The sequence below is a fragment of the Cavia porcellus genome, unplaced genomic scaffold (genome assembly GCF_034190915.1).
Source record: "Cavia porcellus strain 051 isolate PalLab524CR breed Dunkin Hartley unplaced genomic scaffold, mCavPor4.1 scaffold_6, whole genome shotgun sequence".
Taxonomy (NCBI): Eukaryota; Metazoa; Chordata; class Mammalia; order Rodentia; family Caviidae; genus Cavia; species Cavia porcellus.
The window spans coordinates 79091790-79104716 of record NW_026947489.1 but is presented as its reverse complement, the minus strand read 5'-3'; the positions used below and the strand labels follow the sequence as shown (position 1 = coordinate 79104716).

The following is a 12927-nucleotide window of genomic DNA, read 5'->3' as shown; positions in this document are numbered from 1 at the left end:
TAAATATATAATAATTCAGACTAGGTCTGCATTCTTGTAGTTCAGACTCTCTCAGATTTCTTCTATCTTTTTTGGTCCAAAGAAAAAAATATCTAATTGACAGTGGTAGAGCTCTTTCAATTTTCCTACTCACTGCTCTTCTCGTCACTCCAAGATATTTGAATACCCTTTTAAGGAAGAACAGGCTATTGAATAAAGGAAGATTTACTTATATCTCTGAATATACTGAGAATCTCTGGACTAATCTCACCAGCCACTGAAATACGTATAAAAATAAGTCATTTAAAGTCATTTTCTAAATCATCCTGACTCCTTATCAACTATTCTGAGGGTCAGATGAGATAAATAAAATTTATAACATCTCATGAATAGTTATATAGTTTAATGCTCTATATTTGAGGTGATAAGGTTATTTCTCCACTCTACTGAAGACAATCATATTTGTCTTAACTTTATCAACAGTCAGGACCTTTAGGCCTATGTATATTGGGAATGGTGGCCCAGTGGCAGCACCAATACCAAGAAAGTGCTACCAGGAATAGGATACTATTAACCATTAAAAAAATGTATGAATGGAACCTGGATATGCTGGAACACAGCTATAATCTCATCACTCTGGGAGGCTAAGGCAGGAGGGATGCAAATTTGAGCCCAGTCTGAGTAGCTTAGTGACTTAGAAAATCCCTATCTCAAAATAAAAATAAAAACTGGCCTGGTGTTAAAGCTCAGGGAGAAGGCCTTGGCTTCAATCTTCAGCACTGAAGGCGGGGAGTAAAAATATGCGTGAGGATGAATAAACCATAAAGATAATCATATTCCTTAATGAAAGAGATTCATTTAAGGTTTCTGGATACAGTATTTTTTCCTACTTTCATAGACACAATGTGAATGGAGATGACTATATAAATACACCATTCCACTTATTTGTACACTCATTCCAAGATAGCTATTTGCTTTCAGCTACTATGTAGCTGAATAGGGCCAAAGAGATCAAACAATAGCACTACAGCAGTTGCATTTAAGAGCCAAATTCAACCCTCCCCAAAAAACCTTTTCCTTGAGTCATCAAAGACTTTATAAAATCATATACCTACGTACATTGAAATCACTAAAGATTTCTGATTCTTCACATTCACAGCAAAGTATCGCTGCTGACTCACTGTCTTCCAAATGAGAGCTCTGAAATACAAACAAGATTATTTCCGAGATCAAGATAAATGTGTCCATAAATGTGAGGGGAAATGCCAGCCGAAATCACTAAGTGTTAGTTCCTAGGCAAGAAGCTAAATTCTGATTAGTGATGGGTATCTTGGAAGGAATACAGCCAACAAAGTGATCAGGTAATTAGAAAATTGATTGAGGAAAATATTAGCTGAAGCACTTTCTATGGTTCCCAGGCAATGGGCTGTCTTTTTATTTTATTTTTTTTTTCCTGTAAGGATGGTGCTACTAGCCCTTCACAATGTGAACTTTTCCTAAGCTGGAGATAGGCTTAAATTCATTTATCTTCCCATCCAAAGATATACAGTCTGTCAACAAAATGTATATACACTTCAATAGTTTATCCTACTAATAAATGCCTGGAAGCTAATGGCCACCACTGAGCATCTCTCATATTTGTAGAGGAGGCTAAAGGTAACTTGTATTAATTTCATGATGTTTCAATAAATTTAGTACCAATTATTTTTATAAATTTTTCTTTTCCGTGTGTGTGTGTGTGTGTGTGTGTGTGTGTGTGTGTGTGTGTCTGGGTCTGTGTCTGTGTGTCTGTGTATGGTGGACTCTACATTTGATGTGATTGCTTAGATAGGCTTTAGAATGCAACATAGGGCCTATTCAGGGGATCAAACAACTGGCCTAATCTCATTAGAACTCTGCTTACAAGTATTTATAAAAAGAGCCAAAAGACATGCCCTACCTAAATCCCCTGCCAGATGCCAGAAAACAATTTAAAACCTTTTCTTCCATGCTCAGATCTGTTTCAAAATCTATCTAGAAGACAGATAAGAAGAATGACACAAAAGAGTGAAACAATTAGCTGGTAACACAAGAGTGTTTTTTCATATGACTAACAACACAAAAAGAGGACAGAAAGATACAACCCTAATTCATTAGAGTCCATTGAAACGTTTGCTGTCTGAGTAACAGTGGCTGGAATAGAATACCAATGCATTTGCATATGTCACCAAAACATCTTAATGCCAATGGCAGAAACTTGGACTTATGTAACTACTTGATAGCTATCTTAGTTGATACCTACTTTGTTTTTCAAAGCAAGATTGTGCTTAACCTGTAGAACACCTAAGAAGATGAAAAGTTTTAGAGTGCAAATAAACTTGAATAAAAGAAAGTAAAGCTCACATTGACAATTTCTTTTAACTTTTTGTTTCTGGTCAGCTTCCTTCTTACTTTTTTTTTCACTCTGATCTATTGCACACTTTTGATTTTCCTGCTGAGAATCAAGTGTCATTGGCCATTATACCTTTCTCTTCCTCTTTTAGAAAACAATCAGAAGTAACCCAAATATTTAAAATCATTTTTTAAATCCTGCAAATACAAGTGCCTTTATTTCTCACTCACTTGCATTTTGAAGGGGTAAAAAGATAATAATATTTGCTTTCTACCTGGCTTTGTTTTGTTTTGTTTTTTTGGTCTTTTTTGAGACAGGGTTTCATTATGCAATTCAGGCTGGCTTTGAACTCATTCTGTAGCCTAGGTTGCCCTTGAACTTATAGTGACCCTCCTGACTCAGCCTCCTGAGTGTTGGAATTGCAGGCGGTGCCACCATGCCCAGCTTCCACCTGGTTTTAAAAAAAATCAATCTGCAAAATATGCAACAATGTCTAGCTAAAGGCTTAACAAAATATTTGAAAGAATAAGAGCTCAGAACTGCTTTCAATTCTCCCAAGCTCTCACACTACAACAGATAACATCAACAATATTAAGTCTATCAAAAGACCATAGTACTACATATACAAACAGAAAAAGAAACATAAAATTAATACAGATTACACTAGTTAAAAATCTTACAATTTTCATCCTTACAAATATTTCTGCATATTTACACGTTTGCTCAAAAATGACTCTTAAGGAAGAGACGCTGCAACTATATGTGTATTCCTAAAGTTGTTTTAAGACTTCATACTGTTTGCTTATTAATTAAAACAATTCATTAGGATACAAAACCATCATTTAAATGTGCTTACAGAACCACAACAAAATTGGTTCATGGAACAAACATTTACTTGCAACCAAACATTTACTTACATTAAATTCTAAGAAATCTGTAGGAAGACAAGGAAATTTCAAATTCTTTTCTCTGCTTCCCAACATACCTGGTAATTCTAATTCCTAAATATTCTTGGGTTCTGCAGAGTGAAGTGTCTTGCTTATGACTGCATAAAACTTACTATTTTAAATAACATAGGATAAATATTTTAAAAATCTACTAGTATAGTTTTATATATTAATTCAAAAGAGAAAACTATAAGATTATTTAAATAGCTGTTGAAAGACATTTGAGGAAATAATTATTTAGTTCAGATATTTTTGTAACCTAGGAATAAAAGATGCTTCTATAACTTAATGGGCTTTCATATATAGAACCTCTCACTGGTCTTACTTCTCAACCTGATCTTGCCTGAAATTTATATTCCAGCAATTCTGATAATGTTTTTCTAGCATGAGGTTGGTTATCCTACCCTGTTTATAATATCAATTCTTTTTTCATTTCTTTTTAATGTCTCTTTGGCTATTTCCCTAATTTCCTTTGGAATTTTGAGGACAGAATCAAATTCCTATTCTTTTTCTAAATCCATTTTATTCATAGATAAAAAGAAAGAGAAGAAAAAAACTACAACAAAATTTTTATCAACCAGGAGGTAACAATGGTACACACATTGTACATTGTCATCCCCGAATCATTCACACAGAGCACATCTGCCCTCAATTGTCCAAACACTACAAGCACAAATCTTTTTCTTCAGTGAACTCAGAGAAATCAGTAGTATAACTACCTTAACTATTTTTATACATGTACATACACATTTTTCTTTCAGCTTCTCACACTAATGAAACAATACGATGATGACACGTGTGTCTTATTTATTTCACTGATATGCATGATGTTCTCAAGGTGCATCCATTTACCTATAAAAGTATCCAGTTTATCATTCTTTATGGCTGAGTAGCACTCCATTGTGTAAAAATAACACATCTTTTTTTTATCCATCCCCAAGTTGATGGGCATTGAGGTTGTTTCCAAGATCTGGCTATTATAAACTATGCTGCTATAACCATGGGTGCACATATATCACCATGGTATGATATTTTTAATTCCTTTTGGAAGATACTCACAAGGGGAATAGCTGGGTTGAATGGGACCTCCAATCCTGGCTTTTTGAGGAATCTCCATATTGATCTCCACAGTGATTGCACCAGTCTGCACTTCCACCACCAATGGAGAAGGGTTCCTTTTTCCCTATAGCCCCTCTAGCATTTGTTATTGCTTCCTACTAGCCATTCTTTCCAGGTTTAGGTGAAATCTCTGTCTTGTTTAAATTTGCATCTCTCAAACGACCAGTGATGTTGAACACTTTTTCATGTATTTATTTGCTGTTTGCATTTCTTCATCTGAAAAGTATGTATTCATCTCAGATTTTCATTTTTGGATTGGGTCATTAAATCTGGAAGACTGATCTGAGTTCTTTATATGTTCTCAATAGTAATCCTTTGTTTGAGGAACAGCTGGCAGGCATTTTTATCTCACACTGTTGGTGGTTTCCCTTGCTGTGCAAAAGCTTTGCAGAAGGGCAAGATCCCAATTGTTGATTCTTTGTGATAGTTCCTGTGCAGTCAGGTTTTGTTCATAAAGTTTTTACCTACAGCAATGTCTTCAAGAGTTTTACCTACTCTATCTTCCAACAGATTTAATGTTTCTATTTTAATATTAACATGTTTGATCTATTCTTTTTTTTTTTTTTTTTTTAAACTGGTACCAGGGATCGAACTCAAGACTGAGCGCTTGCAAGGCAGGTGCTTATGCCACTGAGCTAAATCCCCAGCCCAATCTATTCTGATTTTAGCTTACTGCATGGGGAAACATATGGGTCCATTTTTAATCTTTGTGCAGAGCCAGTTTTTCCAGCACCATTTATTAAACAGGCTTTCTTCCAGTGAATGTGTTTGGCACCTTTGTCAAAGATACGGTGGCTGAGTGTGTCTGTAGTTGTTTCTGCATCTTCTAATCTATTCTATTGATCTTTGGGTCTGGTTTTTTTTCTTCTAGTATCACACTATTTTTATTACAGTAGTGTATTTTATCACAGTATCTTATAATACAATTTCAAGTCAGGGATTGTGATGCCCTCTGTCTTGTCTCTGTTGCCCAGGATTGCCTTTGCCAAATTCCTACTCTTACGCTGGAAGTACCAAGCCTAAATCTTTTTTGTTTGTTCGTCTTTTGAGACAGGATCTTTCTGTGTAGCCCAAACTGGTCTTGAATTCACGGCAATCGTTCGGCCTCAGCTTCCAGAGTGCTGGGATTACAGGGGTGCACTACCATGCCTGGCTACCAAAAGCCTAACTAAAGTGATTTCATATCCTGGTTTTGCCACTTACCAACCATGTGATTTTGAGCTCATAATCTTGAAATTAAACCCCTTAATTTCTCGTCTGTAAAAGCTCAATTTCCTCATCTGTAAAAGTAAGTACAAAATAGCTTCTATCTAATAAGACTGTTGGAAAGATTATAGGAGTGATAACATAAGAAAAGCACTTATTACTTAGCTACTAAATTTAATTCTATTGTTTCTTCTAATAATAATAACAAATCTTGCTATAATAATAACCTCCCTCCTACATGCAAAAAGCTTGGGTTAAAATTCTCTTTTAGCTGGGGATTTAGCTCAGTGGCATAAGTACCTGCCTGGCAAGCACAAGGTCATGAGTTCAATCCCTGATACCAAGAAAAAAAAAATCTCTTTTAAAGAAACTTTTACATTCTAGGGAAATTTTGCTTAAACCAAATTATAAATGTCTCTTTAAATACAGACTCATATTTCTTATATGATTTATAAGAACTGACTTTGCAATAAATCATACACGACAATTTATTATATCCCTACTGTGTTGTAAATACTGTTTTGGGTACTGCACTAGCTAGACTATAACATCAAACAAAAATGGAAAGATACCTGATCTGGAGAGGTAACAAACCTTTTTTTTTTTTTTTTTTAAGATATGTAATCTTAGGCCCACTGATATAACTAGCCACACAATTTTGTTTTTCTTTTTTTTTTCTGGCATCGGGAATCGAACTCAAGACCTCATGTTTGCCAGGCAGGCACTAATGCTGCAGAGCTAAATCCCCAGCCCACTCTCCTTTTAAATGGAGATACAAAATTTCCCAAAATAAGAATACGGCTATATGGAAATATGTCCCCCCTCTTTTTTTTTTCTTTGTTTTGTTTTTTGAGACAGGGTCTTGGTATGAAGTCCAGGCTGGCCTTTAATTTGCTTAGGTTAGCCTCGTGATCCTCCTGCCTCAGCCTCCCAAATACTGGGATTACAGGTATGTAACATGTCCTGTTTGGAGAAAACTAGAATTATTTGGAGAAAAACTGGAATTAAAATTTCTGAGAAGAAAAACACCTATACATAGCAAGAACCATTTCTAAACAATAATTATAGGAATAAAGTATCAAAATCTTTATATGGAATGTATGATGTAAGAACTCATGTACTAAGACCAATGTTTTGAAGAGTGCTAAAATCTAACTTGTATAGTTACCTAACAATTTGCAGGTAGAAATTTTAAGAAAAAAATTCCAGTCTCAACTCCTCTTGATATATTTTAGTGCTTTTCATTTTATTCTTGACATAGGTTACATGTTTTTAAGAAACAGAAAACATTTATTGACTTTGGCTGTTCTGAATGCATACTGCTGTATATAAAAGAGATTTAGAGATTTTTGAAAATACACTATCACTTCCTCCTCGGGAAAATACAAAATGGCACATAACACAAATAGGCTTTTCCAAAGGTTTAGGCAGTGGTCTTCAGGTCTCTGTAGGGGTTGAGGTAGCAAGAGAGAGGACAAAGAGTGGTGACTGAACCAGAGCCTTTGCACAGAGCTACAGCCCCAGTCTCTTTTTATTTTATTTTGAGACAGGGCCTTGCTAAATTGCTCAAGCTGGGGTCAAACTTGTGATCTTCTTGCTTCAGTTTACCACAGTGCTAAGATAACAAGCATGTGCCACTGCGCCTGAAACATTCACTTTTGACTACTCCAAATACCTCATATATCTTTTAAGGTTAATGAAGCATGTAAAGGAATTCCATATTATATCTATATATTGCATTTTGTTTATCCACTCATCTTTTGATTGACATGAAGTTTACTATTTTGATGGTTGTGCAATATTTCATTGTATAGATATGCAACAGTTCAGATAATTGGCCACCTAATAATAGATTCAGGTTACTTGTAATTATAATAATTGTATTTGTTTTCTAATTTGCTGTGACAAATTATCTTAAACTTGACGGTTTAAAATAAATTTCTAGAGGCCCAGTATCTTAAAATCAAAATGCTGGTAGAACCCATGCTTCCTCTAGAGAATCTAGGGCAGAATTATGGGCTTAATTGTATATACCAGAACTCATTTGCTGGTCTCAATCCAAAGACCTCAAAATATACCTTCATTTGGCAAAGGAATCTTTAAAGGAGTAATTAAGTTAAAATGAGGTTTAGCAACCTAATAAGTAGGGCTTAATTCAATTTGGAGGGTCCTAATCCAATATGACTAGTATCTTTATGTGGACAAATTAAGGACACAGACACACACATAGGAAAGTCCACGAGAAGACAAAAAAAGACAGCCATCTATAAGTCAAGAAAAGTGGCCTCAGAATAAATCCTGCCACCAACATCTTGATCAAAGCCTTTTCACCTCTAGAACTGTAAGAAAGTAAATTTCTACCGTGTAAGCACAGGTCTGTGTTACTTGTTAAGGCAGCCCTCAAACCTAATACAGGAAGAATCTATTTTCTTGATTTTTCTGGCATCTGTAAGCTATACACTATCCCTCATCTTCACACTTAGCAAAGGTAGGCTGACTTCTCATCACATCAATCTGACCTCTTCTGTACCCCCTTCCACTTACTAATAACCTTACTGATTGATTATACTGCCTCACACCCAAATAATCCAGGATAATTTATTTTAAAGCTATCTGACTAGAAACAATTCTAACTGCAAATTTAATTCCTCCATTAGTATGTAATGTAAAACATTCACAGGTTTACCAGGGATTAGGATAAGATTTTCTTTTGGGGGCATTTATTTGGACTTCCATGACAATCTTTTCTAAGTTTTACTGGGGAAACAATTTTTTTAGAGCCCAATGTTTATATCAATACGGTAGGAAGCATAAAATTAACTATAATACAAAGGAAACATAGTTATATATTTTGTACATAAAAGGGATATTAAAATGTGCTAGTACCAGCAGAATATCAGAAATTATTTTTTGTGCAGAAACAATGATTTGGATTTGATCCAATCACAGTATTTACATAGATCTCTTTATGATCAATGGTACAGAGTTGTAAGATAACTGTCTGGTACTGTATTAAGGATACAACATATGGTTACTGAAGGACAGCAATAATTAAGATGAGTCAATTTGAAAGTTTTAGTTGGGATGTTACAGTTTCCTTCTTCTAGGCATGTACAACTCCTTGCACATACATTTTCAAACCTTTATTACTTCTATATAGATTATTTCTCCCCTCCTATAATGTAGTCTTTCCAATTTGTACCTCTTGAGACTGGAACATAGTAGATATTCAATGAACAGGGAACAAATGCCTTAGCATTAGTTTTTGCAATTCATCTTCATTGCCAGTAACAAGAAAAATTGACGATGAGTTATAATCTTTGTATGTAGCTATGGTTAAGAGACCAACAATATTCACTGCCCTCAACACATGCTTTTTGCCTTTTAATTAGTTCTAGTAGCAACAGCTTCTACTAGAAGGGCCAGTTTGTTACATGAAACACTGCCTCCGTTGGGTGCTTGGAAGCTTTAAGAGCATTTTCAATTCTCAGAGCTACTTATCAGGTGGCCTGTTGGTGGTTAAAGCAGTCAAGGTACTCATGCCATACTGCTAACTCTGGTCTGCAATTTGTCTGTTTCATTTGTGAAGATACTGCTGCTCTCCACTCTGTACACAACATAGGACTATGTCATGGTACCTTTGCTTATCACACACTTCAGAAGATAGACCTCTCTCAATCCAAATCACATCCATCCTTCAAAGTACCACTCATATCCCAGAATTTCAGTAAACTTCAAAATGATGGCTTCAACTTCACTGAAGTAGAAAGTCCCCTTTGAAGTTTCATTGAGTAGGCAAAAACTGGCAAACTATAACTTGTGAGTTAACTTTGGCACACTTGTTTATAGCCAGCAAGTTAAGAATGCTTGTTATATTTTTAAAGTGTTATTAAAAAGTAAAGATAAGGAAGACTATACAAAAGAGACCAAATGTGGTGAGCAAAGCCTAAAATATGTACTATCTGCCCCCTTACCAGAAAAACCTTGCTGATCTTGGCCTAGAGCACACAATTCAATCCAATGATAAACTACCTAGAATTATAATCTACACAGTCTTGTCTCTCTGTGGCAGATCCTCTCTGTTGTCTATGCAATAGTCACCTCTTACCTCTTTCACCTGTCAGTCCCACACTTAGGCTGACAATACCAGATACTTGCCTTTTCTGCCACCTTGGAGTTTTGCATAAAGTCACATATCCTTATTTTAGTCACTAAGACCTAAGAGCAAGTTGGCCCCTGAGGGAAAGGATTTCCACCTTCATGAAGATTTGAGGAAAGAAATTGACCTTTCTGTACATTTGAATGCAGTACACAAAAATAATTATGTCTAGAGCTGATAGTCATTTTGTGACCTTGAAAGGACAGGTCCCAAGCCAAAAAGGAACATGCTAAACATGATAGAATAGAAAAGATGGAAACAACTTAGAATCTTGATAATTACACTGAGCCACTATACCAACTTTGTAACTGCTTGCCTCTGAGTTTTTCAGGGTAAGTAGTCAGAATTTTTTCCACTTTATAATATGGAGTATTCTGGTATTTCCAATGGAAACAATCCTGACTTCCTACAAAACAGATTTTGTATATTTATAGGGCCCACATTTCCTATGCCTGATTTCTATAGAATGCACATTGCTGCAACATTGGTATCCAATTATTTTGTAATGACTTGGAAAAAATCCTAAAATGCTAAAATAGTAAGTCTATAATTAAAAGAAGTATGAAGTAATTCCTACAAATTAAGATTGTTGCAGCACAATTAAATCACTGCTGCTATGCTGAGATAACTACATTTATTATTTTAACATCAGAGGTTAGAGGGAAGAAAAAGAATCGGCACTTTAAACTTGTGGGAAAGCTTTACAATCAAGCTTCATAATCTATAAAATGAAGTATTAGGAACAGCTAACACTTGGGATTCAACCTCTCCCTAATGGATAATTCCTCATGAAAATACATTGTATCATCTGTCAGGGCTGCAATGAACTTTCAACCTTAGCTTAAGGAAAAACCATGGATACTAATAAGAAAGTAGAATTATTCTGAAAAATCAGAATACATGGGACTTGCTGGAATTAATTCCTACCAGATACAGGAATGAACTCACATGGACTTTACTTTGTTTTTGAAATGAGGATATACAAGACAGAAACAAAGAGAAGGCAAAGAGAAAAACAGCATAGAGATCTAGAACGAAGTTAATTTATAACTGATTAAAAATTAATGCCTTCAATGATAAAGCATAACAAAGGATGAAGGACAATAAATTTACAAACAAGAAAAATAAGGGAGCAAAGCAGACTATTTTGAGACCAGTATAGAAAAACTGGTTAATTAAAAACAAGCAGTTTTCAGTTTAAACAGATATTATTTGGAAAATTACATGTATTCTCTCTATAATATTCCTAAATGATGCCTGCGTTCCTAAACTTGCAATTGATAGTAAAAGGAAAATGTTATATCTCCAATAGGATGCAAAATTAGCTGTTCATATACACAGGTTAGTCAGTTTAGATAGGAGACCGCTACCTGCATTTCATGAATATTCATATAGTATAATGTGTACACTAAGGTGCCACGGCAGGTTCTGCAAAGTAATCATCCACAAAAGTAAGAATAATCAATAAATTCATATAGTCAGGAGAAAGCAAAAAAACAGTGATAAACGTTCATTGCCAACTAAAAGGCCACAGGGGGAAAAAACAGCAGGAATATCCTAGTCTTAGAATTTCAAAATATGAAAGAGAAACTTTTGGGTTTATGCCTTGCTAATTAAGTGGCTCACAAGTGAAATATAATCCTTACAGAGGAAGGTTTTGTCTCTGCTTAGGTAAACCAAATACTTGATCATATTCCATTTTTAATTAACAAGTTAGCTGCTTATCTCTCTCTTGTTCTGAATAGGAGTTTTTAAAAATTCAGTTCTGTCAACTTTACGAGGTGACAGCAAGTGAGCAAAAAATGGGGCACTTATAAGCTAAATTCGATATGTACTGAAAGCATGTAATTCTTCCTCATTTATTTCGTGAAAATCCTACATATTACCTTTCCTTGTGGTCTTTTAAAACCTTAATATTCTAGTTATTTCCCTCCTCAGACCAATATATGAAAACTATGTGACTTAAATACAACTATCAATTCTCCAACTGCTGCCACATTAACATCTTTTTAAAAATTCAGTGTAGTTTGACTTTGAACCTGGGTTACTGAAGTAAACTGGATTTCAGAGATGCTAATGTGTACCCTATGTAACACGATCACTGCATGCTTCTGTGGAGTATGCAAAGAGGCAAAGTCTGTTATGTCTTTGGGGAACAGAAATTTCACAGGAAAGAGAAACCACAGAATTTCAGAAAGCAAGAGAAACTCAAAGAGAGGAAGACACTGAGTAAGAAAGGAGAGAAAAGTCTCCTTGAACATTTATCTAGGGATGTGTGCCAGGAAAGCAAGATAAGTGCAGAAAGATCACTGTTACCGAGATAGAATCCGGAGACACTATCAAGTCAGGTTTCAGATGATTGTGAACAGAATGGTTTTTACTTAACAACAAGGATTAGACCTATTTTTCTGCCAGTAAAGAAGCTTGATTCTTTCTTCAATAAATAATAGAACTGAGAGATTTACTTCTAGTACTGGAGGAGGAATCTATGTTGATTTTAGGGTAGAGATTATTAAAATTAAACTAGTAGGCTGAACTGGGAGTAGAATGAATGATTTTGTATTCATAATGTTCTCTACAGCTTTTGTTTTGTTTTGTAAGACAAGGTCTCGCCATGTAGCTCAGGCTGGCCTAGAATTCACTATGTAGCCCAGGCTGGTCTCAGACTCATGGCAATCATCCTGTCTCGCCCTCGCCAGTGCTGGGATTACAAGCATGTACTACTTAATTTCATATATAGCTTTCTGACCACAAGATCTCCTCACACTGCACCAAGGGCATTTTTCCATTTTAGTACATTAAACAGGCTACAATGAGAGAACCTGCATAGAAGTTGCTGAATAAAAAGTTACAAATCTCAGGTGAATGTGTCTTAAGAGAAATAGCTTTACTGACCATCTAAATCACCCAAATACCCCTCTAATATTCTCAAGGAAGCCCTCCTTCCCTGATTCTAACCCCTACTATGTACATTCTAAAAACTCGTATTTAATTTTAGGTATAGGACAGGTAGGACGTGTCCCTTATGATTCCTAAATCCATAAAACTGTTGAAAGATTAACAGAAACCTAGTTACAGATTTTGTCCTAGTCTGCCATCTTCTCCTCAGTTACCTACATTTCAGGGACTGGCATCATAGTAAGACT

At 35.3% G+C, this 12927-nt stretch overlaps 1 protein-coding gene across 3 annotated transcripts in view; it reads right to left on the bottom strand.

Annotated features, from left to right (window-relative positions):
• The window catches only part of Ssh2 (slingshot protein phosphatase 2), a 245482-nt gene that overhangs the window by 196243 nt on the left and 36312 nt on the right, over window positions 1–12927 (bottom strand). The window contains exon 2 of one of the 3 annotated variants that reach the window (XM_013152201.3): window positions 1099–1179. The exons of the other annotated variants lie outside the window; for them this stretch is intronic. Within the exon in view, the coding sequence (XP_013007655.2) occupies window positions 1099–1179 (81 nt within the window). The remainder of the gene's footprint in view (window positions 1–1098; window positions 1180–12927) is intronic. 3 annotated transcript variants of the gene reach the window in all.